The sequence below is a fragment of the Eubalaena glacialis genome, chromosome 1 (assembly GCF_028564815.1).
Source record: "Eubalaena glacialis isolate mEubGla1 chromosome 1, mEubGla1.1.hap2.+ XY, whole genome shotgun sequence".
In the NCBI taxonomy this organism is placed as follows: domain Eukaryota; kingdom Metazoa; phylum Chordata; class Mammalia; order Artiodactyla; family Balaenidae; genus Eubalaena; species Eubalaena glacialis.
In genome coordinates, this window is record NC_083716.1 from 60,894,101 (window position 1) to 60,913,563 (window position 19,463).

At 34.5% G+C, this 19,463-nt stretch overlaps 1 protein-coding gene across 2 annotated transcripts in view; it reads right to left on the bottom strand.

Annotated features, from left to right (window-relative positions):
- ADK (adenosine kinase) overlaps positions 1-19,463 on the bottom strand; it is a 503,819-nt gene that overhangs the window by 228,215 nt on the left and 256,141 nt on the right. For both annotated transcript variants that reach the window (XM_061197296.1, XM_061197285.1), the window contains exons 5-6: positions 5,086-5,258; positions 2,102-2,210 (exon numbers count right to left, since the gene is read on the bottom strand). In XM_061197296.1, the coding sequence (XP_061053279.1) occupies positions 2,102-2,210; positions 5,086-5,258 (282 nt within the window). The remainder of the gene's footprint in view (positions 1-2,101; positions 2,211-5,085; positions 5,259-19,463) is intronic.

Here is a 19,463-nt window from a genome sequence, read left to right on the forward strand (position 1 = left end):
TGAGTATGTAGATCTAGTTTATTTTAGGTAATGCAGATAGACATCTTACTTATGGAAATGTGTTAGATATATTGAGCTGCTTCTTCAGATCAAGAACCTTTTGTATAAAGAGCTCCCACAATTTCAAGTTGTTGAACCTCTGAAGTTTATGATGATGATGTAAGACGACTGCTGACACTACAGAACCTGAAAGTGTAGAGAAGCCAACCTGATTTCTTGAAATAAGTATAGACATACATATCTACTCTATCTAAATTTGCAGTTTTCTTATTAAGACTAGACTGGATGCTCTGAGCTGAAAGGGAATTAAAGATTTAAAAGAAATGCTGAAAGTCTGTGGAAATAATTTTACATTTCAGAAGAAATTTCACAGATTTTGATGAATAAGAAGTATGTTCTTAGTTGTTAGCAGAATAAATATTTGTTGAATGTTCACCAAGAATATACAGCATCTACAGCATCCCAAGTATCCAGTATGAGTCTACTATTTTCAGAACTATTTAAAAATAGCCAAACTCTGAACAAACTATAGATTTACCTGGCAATGTGAAAGAGCATTCTTTTATGAAACAGCTGAAACAGAAACTAAGAGCTAACAGCTACAATCAGATATATCAACTGGAATACATTTTGATACTTGTTTCTGGCTGAATATACCACACAAGTCTCAAAAGTAATTCAATTTTATTAATTTGACCAAAACTGATCACTCTACACTTTATACAAAACTGTACTTGAAAAGTTAACACTACTATAAAAGTTCCATCCACCCAAAGTTGGCTAGATGAGTTATAGTTACATGATTGTTAAAACTATTACTTGGTTACAAGCTGGGTCTATACTGCTACAAAAATTTCATTCACACAAAACTGGCTAGATGTGTTACATGTACGTAAGTGTTAAAATTATGACTTGTTTCCAAGTTAGCTCATTAATTTGGGGCCCAATTACTATATACTGACATACAAAGAGTTGTAATTGTCAGGATAAAAATATTTTTCTAACTTAATATATTGTCATGTTTCAGTCAGTACATATAACATAAATAACACCAAACTTTAAACCATACGCTCTTTGACTTTCAAATGTAAGATGGCTGGAAGAAGAGATAACATGACTTTCCTCTATATAATCCTCTCAATGTAAGCATTTACTTGACAGTTATAAAGGGGTAGGATTTGCTACACAGAGGAATCAATAACCTTGTAAAGCCTACAGCAGTGCACATAAACATGCTGTAGGAGACATTAACACTAGACTGAAAGAAATAATTATATTTTCAATAAACATGTTCCTACTGGATAATCAATTTTTTATGCATCTTACCAGCTGTTTCACAGCTCAGGTAGTAAATGGCAGCAGCTGTTATATCAAAACCGTATATGCAAATGAAGTGCTTTTAATTTTTCATAGGTATCTACTTAGTATTTGTGATGAGCCACATTTAACTCATATTAAATAAAAACAAGGTATTCATAGGGTGATTAATTCAGGAGAATTTTTAGTACAGTCTTATTTTAGAAATGAATTCTTAACCAATTATTTTTTATGCCAGAAGGCTTAATAATTCAAATTACATGCTGCCCATATTCTGATATTTAAAAGATTTGTCATGATCAATGTTTCTAAAATATTAACTTAAAAGGTGTCATGGTAATTACTATGGAATAAATAGTAATTAAGTTTTTTCATCAAATAAGCTCAAACTGTTTGCAGTGAATATTTATATTGCTAATAATATTTCCGCACACAATGCATGGCATCATTCACAACAAGTAGCTTAAAAATACAAAATATAAATTTCCAGAATTACTTCAAAAGACCTTAAGATTTAATATAGAATTTGATACTTGGTTTAAAAACATCTATGTATAATGTATGCAAAAAGAGGTATATTTGAAGGTAAATAATACAAATCACCTTACCACAGAATGATCATATTTCTGTTCTGTATTTGTAATAGTGAACCTAGCATATGCTTTGAGATGGGTAAAGAATTTACAGGATAATAAGAGACAATTATTTTTAAATGTACATCAGCTAACAACTATAATTTATAGTGTAAATATGTACCAGAAATTTGAATTAGGCAAATACTTACTGCTATATAATAAACTCTTGCTTTGTCTACCAACATCCAGTTTTTCTCCATATCAAGATGATTTTCCTTTTTATAACAATTGGCAGCAGCAAGATTAGCTACAAGGGATCTAAAACAACAATAACAAAAAGTAAGTAAGTTTTACATACAGTCAAACTTGTCTTATAACTATACAGTTAACTAAAAACATTTTTGTAAATTTTGTTTTAATTTTATTCTTAATTCTTCAAACTGCCGTATACTGATTTTAATAAATGTAAATAAAGTTACTTTTGTTTTGAAAACTTTTCAAGACTTCTCTGTTGCCTTTGAGATAAACAAGGACATTAATCCTTGCTCTAAATATCATCTGGTATTTTGAGAAACTGGCATTTAAGCTTCCTTTTGATACTAAAATGATAAAATTATCTACTTTCTACATTTTTAATAGTTCAAAATGCAGTTAAGAAATAGCTACTATGTAGTTACACACAAAAAAATATATATGCAACTAAAAACTTCAGTTTTCAAGTATCAACACACTATCCACTGATATTTAATCTAATGCTTTAAAAGCCAAGTATGGGATTAATTTTACAAAACACACATATAAATGTAGACCATATTTACTATGAGGGATTAATTTTATTAATCCATTACATTTTACATTACATTACATAAAACCATTACATTTTATGGACTAGAATAAATTAAAATTAGTTTTCATAGTTGAAAACTCCCTGCGCTGTTCCAGTTTTGTAGCTGAAAATCTAAGCAGAATACTACACTTAAAATCTTGTTCCAAGTGCCACACAGAGCATTTTATTATTGCCCAACAATTAAACTTAATACAATAATTATTTATGTTACAGACAAAGAAATAAAAACACTTTTCCCCCTCCTTCTGACCCACAAATTAAAAAAAGAAAACTTGCCAATTTTTCAAATTTTTTTTAGTAACAGTTGTGGTTAAAAACATCCCACAAATACATCATCTCATCACTTAAGATTTTGGTAATATGGCTAGATTCTCTTTTGAAAAAAACAAATCAGTTCTCTTCCAAAACATATATCTACTCACTCATATGCCATCTGACTAACTGAAGGATACATTCTGTTTATGCTCAATTAAATTAATGAAAATAAGAGTGATATTCATCAATACATGTATATGCAAAATATATTACAAATTTAAGGATAATTAATTTATAAAAAATATTTTAGTAATCATGACTCTTGCAAAATGTTGACAAAAAATGGTTACTAAATAAAAGCAAATACTTCTGGTATGAGCTACTAAACTCTATTTTGATTAAAAAAAACTACTCTTTCATAGGAAACTAAATAGTTCCTCCAAAAGAAAATACAGGTATTCTTACTATCCAAGTATATCTATCTGGTTCAGAGTTTGTGGAGAATAAGAAGATTCTTATTCTGTGGATTAAGAATATTCCCTTAACCTGAGTTTGGGACACTGGAAGTGAGAGTTCCTAGTTCTATTTAAAACAACTTATCCAAATCTATTAGGTTCAACAATTTGCATAATGAATTAGACAGCGAGGGTTTCCCTCAGTTTCTGACTTCCAATAGCACCTAATTAATACTGATCACCATAACCATTATATGAGTATATAAATTAAGCTGCTGAAATCTGGAAGACCTAATATTATCATACCTGTTCTTTAAAATAACAACTTAACATACAAAAACAAGTTAGCAATTTTACTGTAGCCAGAGTGGTATCAGAGGCAAAAGTTGACACATTTCTCACCAATGGGAAAACTCTGCACCTGCCTACTAAAGTTGGTTTTTAGAAAAACTGAAAAGGGAAAAGGTCTAAATAAGTATATCTCAGTGTTTGAACTGACGGTTTTATTTATTAAAACCTTAAAATCATAAATTTCTCCTACACCCAAAAAATAAAGTTACAGGAAAGTTTGAAAATGGCTTTGGTACCCTAATTGTTTTTGAAAGTTTCATTTTAGTTATTTAATGACTACTGTCCAGAATAGTGTCAGGTCTTTAACATACATTTGAGAGGTCAAAGAGTGAGCAAAAACAAATGAGGTAAAAAGGAGGAATGGAGCAAGGGGAGGAGAGATAAGGGAGGAAATAAGGAAAAGAAGACAAAGAGGCAAATAAGAAAGAAGGGGAAGAAAGGGAGATAGGAAATGGTGGAGGACAGACAATATTTTTAGCTATAAGGGATGTAAAGTATCTAGTAAATCACCATTTTAAAAGAGATCATCTTTGGTGATTCTAACAATATAATAACTAGGAAAATTATTTTTTTTCCTTTCCAAAGGAGAAAAAAGCCCATGCTGATAAGCAGTATGCTAATAATGATGTTAGCAAAGCATGAATGTACTGAAGATATACCTCCATGTAGCTGCAAAAGGCACCAAAAAAAGCAATGCATGGAAGGTTCTGAGAGACAGAGTTCAAGTTCACACAAAGAAAAACTTTCTGATAAGCAAAGTTGTATAGAAATGTAATAGATTGTTTTTTGAGTGGTGTATTACCCACGACGGAAGTTGTTTAGTATGGACAGATGACTGTTTGCCAGAAATGCTTTAGATTTATATGAGGCTGGATATAATGTAATATTTTATACATGTTAAAAAATATATATGTGTATATATGTATTTTAATATTCCAATCTCAGGATAGGTTGAAAAGAACATTCTTCCTAATGCCAGTTCGGCAAGAACCTAGCTACAAAACACTAAATAAAATGCGCTCCTTTTCTGACCCTAATTATAAAAAGTAGAGGCTGGACTAGATAATCTCAAAATTTTCATTTCATTACGCTTCATGAAGATAACAGGTTCAAGAAAGGTAAAAAAAAAGTTTTTAAGGAAAAGTGATACTAGGAAGAAGAGTTTATTAAACATTAAAATCAATTACAAACATGAGGTCTAAATTCCAAACTCAGATTTGAATTCAGATTTTAAAAGTGGTTAAACAGTCAATTAGTACAGTGCTTCCCTTGAAATAACACTGACCTGTTGCCACCAGTGATGCATGCAGCACAAGTTCCTGTTGGCTGCTCATTCTGTTCATAGTAATGAGCATCCACATGGGCTTCGGCAGCTTTTTTCTTCAGGATCTCCCCAAATTTATCTATCCCGATGCATCCAAAAAATGTTGCTGCTTTGTGTGGCTGCTGAATCATCCACTGAAAAATAGGAACATAAATAATTTTAATGGGTCAGAAAAATGGTACACATAGTTCAGTATTCTGCCAAGGACGGTGTCATAAAAGGGTTGCTTTGTTAGCAGCTGTGGCTGTTAGGAATGGAATTTCAATCCTGTATCACCACTTATGATAACAAATTTGATATAACAACCACATAAAATCTTATTATACTTCCTTCAGGGAAAGAAAGAGAACACAGTGGTTAAGAACTCAAAGTCATACACAGACCTTAGGTCAATACTGGCTTGATACAGAAAAATAATACTGAGTCCAAAAGAAGTAGTGAAGCGCTGTCATTAAAAGCCCAGAATCTATACTGAATACTGTGTGGGTTCAAATCTTGCCTCTGCCACTAATTAGCTGCATAAGTAAGACCATGTCACTTAACATTTCTATGCCTCATTGTCCTCATATGTAAATGAGGAAAATAATTATAAATACACCTCATAAAGCTGTTGGGGATTAAATTAAGTAATTTAAGTTAATGTATATGCATTATGGTACCAGGCACAAAGTAGATGATGTATATTAGCTGTGGTTGTCACTATTATTGTACTTCATATATATATGTGTGTGTGTGTATATATATACACATATATATATATGCTAAACTACGTTCATGTCTAATAAGTTGTTTAAAAAACAAGTTATTGGACTTCACCAGTGGCGCAGTGGTTAAGAATCCACCTGTCAATTCAGGGGACACGGGTTCAAGCCCTGGTCTGGGAAGACCCCACATGCTGTGGAGCAACCAAGCCCAAGTGCCACAACTACTAAGCCTGTGTTCTACAGCACGCGAGCCACAACTACTGAGCCCACGCTCCACAACTACTGAAGCCCGCGCGCCTACAGCCCATGCTCCACAACAAGAGAAGCCACCGCAATGAGAAGTCCATGCACTGCAACAAAGAGTAGCCCTCGCTCGCTGCAACTAGAGAAAGCCCTCGCGCAGCAATGAAGACCCAACGAAGCCAAAAATAAATAAATAAACAAACAACTTATTTATTCAGAAATAAACAGTATTAAAAATTCTAATTCATTAGTCTCATAAAACTTTCTTTGTTATAAATTAATCACAGTGTATTTATTTTAAAATGCATACTTTTCCCTTGTATGTTATCTTTTATAATTAGGCTCAAATTCCTGAGGTTTCTAATACTTGTATTAGTTATTGTAAACAGCATCTATTTTTTTCTAGGACTTTTTAGCAAAATACTCAATATGCAAAGTCAAAAGATATCAAAATCTTACATTACTTCCAAATATCTGGAGTATAAAAGAAATGCATGTATATTTAGTGTTAAAGGGATGAGGAAAGTAACAAAAGGTAACAAGGAGAAATCTGTAAGATAAAGATACAGTAACTGATGATCTAGTAGTCCAATTCTACTTCTAGGGCTTTATCCTGAAGATACATGTCCACAAATATAAAACAACATATACAGAAGTATTGTTTGAGACATTATTTGTAATGGCAAAATGTTGGAAACAAAATGTCCATCCATAGAAGACTGGTTGAATAAAATATGATAAATCCAATCAATGGAATACAACACAACAATTTAAAAAAGAACAAGAAAAGCCGTTTGAAATACAACAAATAAATGCAACATGTAATCATTACTAGATGCTGGACTGAGAATAAAATCAAACAGCTATAAAAGACTATTAGAATAATCACTGAGATTGGAATATCTATAATATATCAGAAAACAGGATTGTATAAATTCTAAATTTCTCAAACAGAGGATAAATACTTCAAAATCGTTCAGGGGAAAAAATATATATATTTATTTATATAAAGAAAGAGAAAGCAAATGTTGAAATGCTAAAAACTGGTAGATCCAATGGCATTTTTCACAGAACTAGAACATAAAATTTCACAATTTGTATGGAAACACAAAAGACCCTGAACAGCCAAAGCAATCTTGAGAAAGAAAAACTGACCTGGAGGAATCAGGCTCCCTGACTTCAGACTATACTACAAAGATACAGTAATCAAGACAATATGGTACTGGCACAAAAAGAGAAATATAGATCAAGGGAACAGGATAGAAGGCCCAGAGATAAACCCACACACATATGGTCACATTATCTTTGATACAGGAGGCAAGAGTATACAATGGAGAAAAGACAGCCTCTTCAAAGTGGTGCTGGGAAAACGGGACAGCTACATGTAAAAGAATGAAATTAGAACACTCCCTAACACCATACACAAAAATAAACTCAAAATGGATTAAAGATCTGAATGTAAGGCCAGACACTGTAAAACTCTTAGAGAAAACATAGGCAGAACACTCTATGTCATAAATCACAACAAGATCCTTTTTGACCCACCTCCTAGAGAAATGGAAATAAAAACAAAAATAAACAAACGGGACCTAATGAAACTTAAAAGCTTTGGCACAGCAAAGGAAACCACAGTAAAGATGAAAAGACAACCCTCGGAATGGGAGAAAATATTTGCAAATGAAGCAACTGACAAAGGATTAATCTCCAAAATTTACAAGCAGCTCATGTAGCTCAATATCAAAAAAACAAACCACCCAATCCATAAATGGCAGAAGACATAAATATACATTTGTCCAAAGAAGATATACAGATTGCCAACAAACACATGAAAGGATGCTCAATATCATTAACCATTAGAGAAATGCAAATCAAAACTACAATGAGGTATCACCTCACACTAGTCAGAATGGCCATCATCAAAAAAATCTACAAACAATAAATGCTGGAGAGGGTGTGGAGAAAACGGAACCCTCTTGCACTGTTGGTGGGAATGTAAATTGATACAGCCACTATGGAGAACAGTATGGAGATTCCTTAAAAAACTAAAAATAGAACTACCATACGACCCAGCAATCCCACTACTGGGCATATACCCCAAGAAAATCATAATTCAAAAACAGTCACATACACGGGGAGGGGGAAGGGTAAGCTGGGACGAAGTGAGAGAGTGGCATGGACTTATATATACTAACAAATGTAAAATAGCTAGCTAGTGGGAAGCAGCTGCATAGCACAGGGAGATCAGCTCCATTGCTTTGTGACCACCTAGAGGCGTGGGATAGGGGTGGTGGTAGGGAGACGCAAGAGGGAGGAGATATGGGGATATATGTATATGTATAGCTGATTCACTTTGTTATAAAGCAGAAACTAACACACTATTGTAAAGCAATTATACTCTAATAAAGATGTTAAAAAAATAAAAAACAAAAAAAAACAGTCATGTACCACAATGTTCACTGCAGCTCTATTTACAATAGCCAGGACATGGAAGCAACCTAAGTGTCCATCGACAGAAGAATGGATAAAGATGTGGCACATATATACAATGGAATATTACTCAGCCATAAAAAGAAATGAAATTGAGTTATTTGTAGTGAGGTGGATGGACCTAGAGTCTGTCATACAGAGTGAAGTAAGTCAGAAAGAGAAAAACAAATACCGTATGCTAACACATATATATGGAATCTTTAAAAAACAACAACAACAACAAAAAATGGTTCTGAAGAACCTAGGGGCAGGACAGGAATAAAAACGCAGACGTAGAGAAGAGACTTGAGGACACGGGGAGGGGGAAGTGTAAGTTGGGATGAAGTGACAGTGGCATGGACATACGTATACTACCAAATGTAAAATAGATAGCTAGTGGGAAGTAGCAGCAGCATAGCACAGGGAGATCAGCTCGGTGCTTTGTGACCACCTAGAGGGGTGGGATAGGGAGGATGGGAGGGAGACGCAAGAAGAAGGAGATATGGGGATATATGATATGTATAGCTGATTCACTTTGTTATAAAGCAGAAACTAACACACCATTGTAAGGCAATTATACTCCAATAAAGATGTTAAAAAAAACAAAAAATAAAATAAAATAAAATGAAAATTGGTAGATCTATGACAGGTATACAGAAGTTCCTTTTACTGTTTTTTATACTTCTATGTAAGTTAGAAAATTTTCAAAATTAAAGGATGGGTTAAAGATATTGTAATGAAATCAAACATTCCATTTAAAAATAACAATAATTTAAAATTAGCTTATTCAGTCTTTAATATTATCAATCAATTTATTAAAATGAGTCCGTCACATGAAGCAGTTAATATCTTAAAATGCATCAATATCCATACCTAATAGCTTTTAAATCCTTTAAACCATGCTTAGGTAAATAATACATTTAACAGTAGAAAATACCTGTATGTTGTTCTATAATTTACTTTTATTCATGTAGAAGCATGGTTAAATGATGAACCATGTCTGCTTTAGGTAGTAAAATAAAAAAAGGCGAAGTCAATAGCAAATTTTACTATGATTATTTAAATAACTTAAAATGCCATCAAAATAAAAGGAAACATCAGTGAAAGTGACGTTATTATAATGTAACTCAGCTTAATTATAATCAAAGTTCACATGTTCAAACTAGTCTGAAAAAAAGGGCTATAACAACTCACTATCGGGCTTAAATCTGACTTTCAACCCTTCCATAAGCAGGATTTAAATGAATGGAAATGTTTCCTTTACAAATCAATACTACTTGAACCTGCAAGACAAAAAAATGGACAAATAATAGAACTGTTAAGCAGGTTGTTATAATTCCACTATTGAGTATTTCATCACAGGAAACTGGCTAACATTCTGGAAATATCTGATTATCAGCATACTAACAAAATATGATACCCTTACTCTTGATCAGTGATTTCCACTCAAAAGTTAGTCAATCTAAAATGAAAGTTTAGTAAGCCAAAGCAGACACACTAAAGAAACAGAAGCAATGTTCACTGTTCAAAGTACTCAGTTAATCTAGTTGAATAAATCAAGATGTTATAATCAAGAAAGTTGAAAAAGATTAAATATATAAATTTTTAAAAGTTCATAATTTTTAAAAAATTTTTTAAATTTTATTTTATTATTTTTTATACAGCAGGTTCTTATTAGTTATCTATTTTATACATATTAGTATATATATATCAATCCCAATCGCCCAATTCATCCCCCCCCCCGCCACTTTCCCCCCTTGGTGTCCATACCTTTGTTCTCTACATCTGTGTCTGTATTTCTGCCCTGCAAACCGGCTCATCTGTACCATTTTTCTAGGTTCCACATATATGCGTTAATATACGATATTTGTTTTTCTCTTTCTGACTTACTTCACCCTGTATTACAGTCTAGAGATCCATCCACGTCTCTACAAATGAACCAATTTCGTTCCTTTTTAGGGCTGAGTAATATTCCATTGTATATACATACCACATCTTCTTTATCCATTTGTCTGTTGATGGGCATTTAGGTTGCTTCCGTGACCTGGCTATTGTAAAGAGTGCTACCATGAACATTGGCTTGCATGTGTCTTTTTGAATTATGGTTTTCTCTGGGTATATGCCCAGTCGAATTACCATATGCCCATAGTAGGGTCATATGGTAATTCTATTTTTAGTTTTTTAAGGAACCTCCATACTGTCCTCCATAGTGGCTGTATCAATTCATATTTCCACCAATAGTGCAAGAGGGTTCCCTTTTTTTTTTTTTAACATCTTTATTGGAGTATAATTGCTTTACAATGGTGGGTTAGTTTCTGCTTTATAACAAAGTGAATCAGCTATACATATACATATATCTCCATATCTTCTCCCTCTTGCGTCTCCCTCCCACCCTCCCTATCCCACCCATCTACATGGTCATAAAGCACTGAGCTGATCTCCCTGTGCTATGTGGCTGCTTCCCACTAGCTATCTATTTTACATTTAGTAGTGTATATATGTCCATGCCACTCTCTCACTTAGTAACAGGGTTCCCTTTTCTCCACACCCTCTCCAGCATTTGTTGTTTGTAGATTTTCTGATGATGCCCATTCTGACCGGTGTGAGGTGATACCTCATGTAGTTTTGATTTGCATTTCTCTAACAATTAGTGATGTTGAGCAGCTTTTCATGTGCCTCTTGGCCATCTGTATGTCTTCTTTGGAGAAACGTCTGTTTAGGTCTTCTGCCCATTTTTGGATTGGGTTGTTTGTTTTTTTTAATACTGAGCTGCATGAGCTGTTTATGTATTTTGGATATTAAACCTTTGTCCACTGATTCATTTGAAAATATTTTCTCCCATTCTGAGGGTTGTCTTTTCATCTTGTTTATAGTTTCCTTTGCTGTGCAAAAGCTTTTAAGTTTCATTAGGTCCCATTTGTTTATTTTTGTTTTTATTTCCATTTCTCTAGGAGGTGGGTCAAAAAGGATCTTGCTGTGATTTATCTCAGAGTGTTCTTCCTATGTTTTCGTTGAAGAGTTTTATAGTGTCTGTTCTTACATTTAGGTCTTTAATCCATTTTGAGCTTATTTTTGTGTATGGTGTTAGGGAGTGTTCTAATTTCATTCTTTTATATGTAGCTGTCCAGTTTTCCCAGCACCACTTATTGACGAGACTGGCTTTTCTCCATTGTATATCCTTGCCTCCTTTGTTATAGATTAGTTGACCACAGGTGCGTGGGTTTATCTCTGGGCTTTGTATCCTGTGCCAGTGAACTATACTTCTGTTTTTGTGCCAGTACCATACTGTCTTGATTACTGTAACTTTGTAGTACAGTCTGAAGTCAGGGAGTCTGATTCCTCCAGCTCCATTTTTTTCCCTCAAGATTGCTTTGGCTACTCGGGGTCTTTTGTGTCTCCATACAAATTTTAAGGTTTTTTGTTCTAGGTCTGTAAAAAATGTCATTGGTAATTTGATGGGGATTGCGTTGAATCTGTAGATTGCTTTGGGTAGTAAAGTCATTGTCACAATATTGATTTTTCCAATCCAAGAACATGGTATATCTCTCCATCTGTTTGTGTTAACTTTGATTTCTTTCATCAGTGTCTTACAGCTTTCTGAGTATAGGCAATCAGAGAAGAAAAAGAAATAGAGGAATACAAATTGGAAAAGAAGAAGTAAAACTGTCACTGTTTGCAGATGACATGATACTATACAGAGATATTCCTAAAGATGCCACCAGAAAACTACTAGAGCTAATCAATGAACTTGGTAAAGTTGCAGGATACAAAATTAATGCACAGAAATCTCTTGCATACCTATACACTAACAAGGAAAGATCAGAAAGAGAAATTAAGGAAACAATCCCATTCACACTGCAACAAAAAGAATAAAATACCTAGGAATAAACCTACCTAAGGAGGTATAAATAATTTAAATTCTGTTAAAACTGTAGTACACCAACTTTGTCTCAAACACAATGTTACCAACACGTGACCAATCTGTTTCCTACCCTTCTGACATGCGATCAGTAAACATTTAATACATGTATACTAGAGAAAAAAATGATGAAAATGACAGTGTCCCTAATACGAAATCAAAATCTTTACAGTGTCAGATTCTCTAGAAAAGAGATTCAACTTTGTTCATAACCTGATTATGCTGCCTTTTTTTAGGTAAAACAAACTGCCCAACTTTTCTTTGTTTATATACAGACAGAACATCGTTAAACACCTATCTTTAACTTCCAGTCTAGCCCTGAGGGAGTAGCAGGGTCCAGAACTACCCCTGTGTTCTGAATAACTAAAAAGAAAAGCCAAAGGGAACGACTACAGAATTTTCAGACATTGGCCAACAGGCAGAACTGGACTGTAATCTCTGATAGAAAAGACAGAAGGTGAGCCCTGACATCATGCAGACTCTCTGCCAGGAGGCCATTTCCAGACTGTGGAGCAGGGAGGAAGAAGCCAAACAGAGCCTGGCATTCTCACTGAATTAAGCAGACAGAGATAAGTGTTCAAGGAGTCAGGAGACTGGAAATGGCAAAAAAGAGTTTCAGAGAGGAATGAGCTGAAATCCATATAGAGTAACTCTTGAGGCTTTGGCTGGGGACCTATCTGTGCATGCTTACGGAATATATGAGATCACAAAGAATCTTATATAAATGCTCCAGGATTAGAAAGTCAGTTTATCAAGGTCTCAGGACTCAAGAAAAAATCTAATGTGATTCTATATACTACCAAGGAACAGTTGAAAATTAAAATTAAGAAAACAGTGTCATCTATAATAACATCAAAAAATGAAACATATTGGGAAAAATTTAAGAAAACACGTGCAAGACCTATGCACAGAACACTATATATACGTTTGCTGAGGGGGAAAAAAACCCCCACCTATATAAATGGAGAGCCTATGTGTACGAATTGGAAAACTCAATACTCTTTTTTTTTGGTTTTTTTGGGGGGCCGTCCTACGCAGTTTGCAAGATCTCAGTTCCCTAACCAGAGACTGAACCTGGGCCCTCAGCAGTCAAAGCGCGGAGTCCTAACCGCTGGACTGCCAGGGAATTCCCGAAAACTTAATATTCTTAAAACAGCAATTCTCCCCTAATAGATTCATAGAGTCATTGCAAACCCCAGTCAAAATCTCAATAGGATTTTTGCGGATATCAAAAAGCTGATTCTATCAACAGTAAAAGGAGAAGTAACTAGAATAGCCAAAGGTTAGGAGGTATGTCAGTGTGACAGAAACCAACATTGCTAAATTCCAATTTCTTCAAATATAAAATGTGTAAAATATAACCTGTGATCTTGTAAAGATGCTTAAGAATTAGAAACAGACTATCAAGACACGCACTCTAGTTCAGTAAATGATACCTAATAATATAGTTGTTTCACTTTTACACAGAGGATGAAAGGGCTCTCACTATACTGTAAGTAACTACACCTAAATAGAGAACCAGAAAGCCATTACTGTTAACTTTAAATAAATAATTAGTTGAATTCAATTTTAACAGCAATAGTAAAGCTACAATGTTATCAGAAAACACCCAGGAGGGAGATTAATTGCGGCTGGGGGCTCAGAAAAGGCTTCCAGAGATGGGTGACATTATCGAGTAGTCTTTGAAGGATAGGTATAATTTTTAAAAATGGCTATGAACTGGAAAGAAAGTAGAAGCATAGAGCACATGCCTCCTGTACTGTGTTATGAATTTTATCATGGTGTCCCTAAGGCAAAAGAAATTCTATTTATTAAGTAGTTAGTTCTAAACAACTTAAGTATTTATTTCCTAACAATTTAGTACTTGTCTAGCACTGCAAAATTCTCAAACCTTGGAATCAGGCTGGTCACCACCACCCTCATTTCCTGTCTCACATTGATTTCTGAGCAGTGCTTATTTTTTCTAATCACAGAAACCCAGTTTTACAAAGTATATGATCACCAAAAGGAATGTAGCAACCTAATTTTAAAATGAAAATATCTGAAGTTAGTGGTTTGTGCTGTACCTGATAGATGTCACTGTTTCCCTAGAAAATTTAAAATATCCTATGGAACCAAAGTGGGTCTGCAGCGAAGAGGCCTTAGCACACAGTTTGAGAAATAAAAGAAGTATAGTGTTAACAAAAATAATAAGAAAGAGAAATAAAGGAAAATAAACATTTGTCAGTTAGGAGTATGACAGAGCACTATGTGTGAGGGAAGAGACTAATGGAGAAAAGATCTATGCCAGATCATTAAATACCACTTAAAGAAGTTTAGGTGGCATTCTGTAGATAGAAGGGTGCACAGGAGGGTTTTTGAGCAAAGAAGTTAGGTGATAAGAGATGATACCTCATTAAGGTAAGAAACCAAGAGGAGAAAATTTACAACTGAATTTAAACAGGGGCTGAAAAAATGAGCTTCACATTTTGAGCTTCACATCAAGAGTCTTTAACAACATATGGAAAGATTTCTATTAATATTAACTTCACCTTCCAGATGAATTTCCGCTTTGTCACCTAAATGCAGTATTTAGGACAATATAAATGACAATGATGCTCAAGAACCAGCCACTTCTAAAATAATGCTATGTACTTTAATTCAATCCATAACAGAATAATAAAGAAAGACACCTAGATACTAAAATAATTGCAAGATAAGCCTAAGAAATTTTATACAAGAAAACCCAATGAGGCGTTTCAAGAAAACTGTAAAGCACAACTAAAAGAAATTAAATGTCAAAACTGGGAAATAACAGGAACAAGCAGATTGCAAAGGGTGATGAAGAAATCAAAACTGAAGTAGTTGGTTAGGACAAGAGCATATATCACAAAGCTTAAAGGATTGATTCTCTCAGATGACGGCTAAGCTACCAAGTGAGTCAGGGTGAAACAGAAAATTTTCATAAATATTATTAAGAATCCATTCTCCCTCAGTAACTAGTAACGTTAGCCTCCTTTCCTGCCAAAACTGCTCCATTTTCACCTGCTGGCATGCATCCTATTAGTAAAATTGATTCCCAATAATCCTACTATTATCCCAGCAATAGTTTTTTTAGTTATTTTTGTTGTTAAATACCTGTTAACATCTATTGCTCAGAAGAGATTTTGGGAAACTTTGGCCTACTAGAAAAAAAAAAAACTTTAGACTCAGATATATGTAAGTTCATCTAGTCATAGGATGATAAATTATATACTCTGTGAGAAATTATATTTCTTGCAGAATTATTGTGAGACTTGAGTAAGATAATGCAAGCAAAGTGCCTAAAGTAGTGCCTATTAAAGAGTGCTGCTGCTGCTGTTAATAACAGGGCACTGAGATATGATAAAAATAAATTTTAGCGTAACGTCATTTAACTCATTCCATAAATATTTTTTGATCACTTACCATCTGTTGGACATTACTGTAGTAAATAACAGATAAAGAAACATTTCTCTATCTCTTTTGTAGGCTTGTTTTCTTCTCCCCATTCTTGAGTGTTCCCCAGCCTGGATTCTCTTCACACCCTATCTATTTAGATAGACAGATAGATAGATAGGTAACAAGAGCGAGAGAGACAGAGAGAGAGAGAATGAGAATGTTATTGCAGCACATGGGAGTAGCAAGTACATTAGACTTTGGAGAGTGACCAAAGAAGATCTCCTAAGGGAAATATGAGAACCTGTGTCCAAACTGAAATTTGTAGGAATTAAGGGACATGGTGGGTGTTGGGTGGGATAGTTCATTTTCCATGGAAGAAGAATGACAAAGAGGCTCAGAAGCAAAAAAGAGAGTACTGGAATTAAAGAACTAAAAATAAATTCAGTATTCCAAAAAGGATTTTGATACCTTATAAATGCAATGAATGAACATAAATAAGGTGTTAGAATCAAAATGCTTATAATCTCCTCTTTCAATTTGTATTCTAAAGATACAATATTTTCTAAAGCACACGATAAATGCAAACTGGATATAGTCCACATGGAGATATCATTAATAATATAACCATTAGTCCAGGTTAAAGGTTCAGCAGAAGACCTGGCATAAGGTTGGCAAAGAATAAATTTTAACTATTCTTATAATTACTACTATTGTAATTATTATATGAGTAGCAATAACACTATTATTTCTAAGGCAAATTGTTAAATATTTAGAATTCTAGGAAGGAGTTTGAATTTTATTTTCTAAGGAGATTTGTAGCCTGTACTATGTCTGTGGGCCCCAATCAGGGCAAGGTATATGTGCGAGGAAGCAGGGAATCCATTAACTCCCTGAAATGTAAGGAAATTTTTATGTATTTTTCAGAGGAGAAGATTCATGAATTTGATCAGATTCCTAAAAGGGATTAGGCCACTCACACCAGAGAGGAAGGAGGGGGGAAGAGGAATGGTATAGGGAGAATACAGCTATAGCTAGGGTGGACGCCTTTTTCTTTCTAATAGGACTGCACCAAATTAACCAAGAAAACCATTGATCCAAAGCTATTTATCTAAATTAGAAAATACTGTATGTTATGTTTTTTAAACAACTTATATTAACTGAAATTGTTACTCAATTTCTTTGGCTACCAAAAATAAGTAGCCTAGATTTATTTCCAAAAGTCTCCAAAATTAGGCGATAAAAAATAACACAGCACCTGAATATGGTGCTACAACAGGCTTCAGTTTTTTATTCAATCTGCCTTTCAACAGAAGCCTTTAAGCAACAAGATTTCTACCCAATGGATAATATATATTCTATTTCTAATTCTCCCAAGATTTTAAAAATCATGCCTATCTTTTCTTTAAGTTTCTTGCTATGCACAATGAAGTCTCACTTTTAGGTTGGAATAAAGATATCTCATAAGGAGAAATGAGATCTGTAATTTAAAAAAAAAAAAAACCTGCCAGAAAGTGTCTGCAGAAACAGAATTCAATATAGCATTTCCACAACATTAACTGAAATTGTTAAATTCCCTTACATAGTGAAATGATGTTGTAAATATATACGGCAAAACGCTGAGGGGGTGTAGGACACACTACTCCAAATTATGGCATACTGGCTAAAGGAATCTGAGAAAATGGCAGAAGTAGAAAGGTCCCTCTGACCATCGCTCTCCTTCTCTCCTGATACAGGTCATAAAACCCTCACGTGAGAGGTGCCTTCACAGTATCTGCAGGAAAAGAGCACATTTATCTCCAAAGACAAAGGGATGCACAGAAGAATCCTAACAAAAAGACCTTGCTAAGTTTTCCCCAGTTAACACTTGCTTCATACTCTCTGACCTATATCATATTTCTGATTGAACCTAGCTACTCAGGTCAAGCTGTTTCTTTGGGTCTTCATTTCCTTATGAAGGCTCCCATGTCACATAAAACTTATACTAAATAAATTTGTATGTTTTATCAGTTTAATTTTCAGACCCAGCCAGGACCCTAAGAGGGTCAAGGAAAATTTTTCCTTCCCTACAATCCTCAAGAAACTTCAAAGTAAAGGAGATGGTAGCAACGGCTGCTCTAGTTTAAAGGACATTTTATTTATCTATATATTTACCATAATTTAAAAATAATTTCTAAAATCATTTTCATTTTCCCCATATAGTCTAAATACTTCCTTCCCCCTGACAATTTCAGAAAAACTGCACTGAAAACCAAATATAAGGGGCTTCCCTGGTGGCGCAGTGGTTAAGAATCCTCCTGCCAATGCAGAGGACACGGGTTCAAGCCCTGGTCCGGGAAGATCCCACATGCCGCGGAGCAACTAAGCCCCTGCGCCACAGCTACTGAGCCTGCGCTCTAGGGCCTGCGAGCCACAACTACTGAAGCCCGTGCACCTAGAGCCCGTGCTCCGCAACTAGAGAAGGCACCACAATAAGAAGCCCGTGCGCAACTAAGAGTAGCCCCCGCTAGCCACAACTAGAGAAAGCCCGCGCGTAGCAACGAGACCCAACGCAGACAAAAATAAATAAATTTATAAAACAAAAACAAATATAAACCAAAAGTTCAGCTAAAAAACACTATAATTAACCAAAGATGAGTTAGAAACAAAAACATAATTAAGAGCTAAATTAGTGAGTACTTACTTTGAGTACTTCAATTTGCTAATTCTTTACCTACTACCTTATCTCAGCTAATCTGAACCACCAAACACAATGCAGATACTTACTATTCCAATTTCACAGATGAGGAAAGTATGTCAGTGGCAGGCTCAAGTCTGTATGATTTTAGAAGGTATACTCTCAATCACTACTCTAGATATAGGCAAGAAAGGGAAGTAAAGAAAATCTTACTGGAAAGAGTGTCATCAGTTCTCAGAAATACAGCTGGCCTCGAAAAGAGTAACCATGTGACCTTGAAAAAGTAGCGTAATCTCTCTAGCTATCTTTGTTCTCAAGTGTAAAAGTCAGGAAATTACGGTGATTTTCTAAGAGATCCATCACTTCAAGCTACGAAAAAAACAGAAGAATGTACGGTATATGAAATAAGAAAAAAAAAATCACCACAGAAGCTTACTGTGGCCAATTAAAACTGGGACAGAGAGGTGAGCAGAGTAAGAAACCTTTAGAGAAAAACCCACAGTGGGTCTTTAGAGGTAAAAATGTCACTCAGATGCACTTGCCCAGAAATTCTACAAAATCCACAGAAAAACATGCCAACTAATAACCAAAGAGCAAGAGAAGAATTGAGAAAAATCCTTCTCCTTTACTATTTCTAGCATACACCTTATAAAAAGAAAAATCCCTCAAGGCAGTAAACATCTGCCCATCAACACTTACCAGAAGCAACATCAAAAGCATAAGGCAAAGGTCAAGTCAAAGTTTATTGACAATGATGAACTATGACAGCTTCTATTAAATTACCTCTTCCTTCAAGGTGTATGTGATCAAAGCAGCAAAGATATTTTCACTCAGTCACATAACAAGCTATTTGTTGAGATTGAAACATCTGGTCAATATCTCCTAACACTGCAATTTCATGCACAGTTAGCATCAGGGCACATTTCTTCTCCTC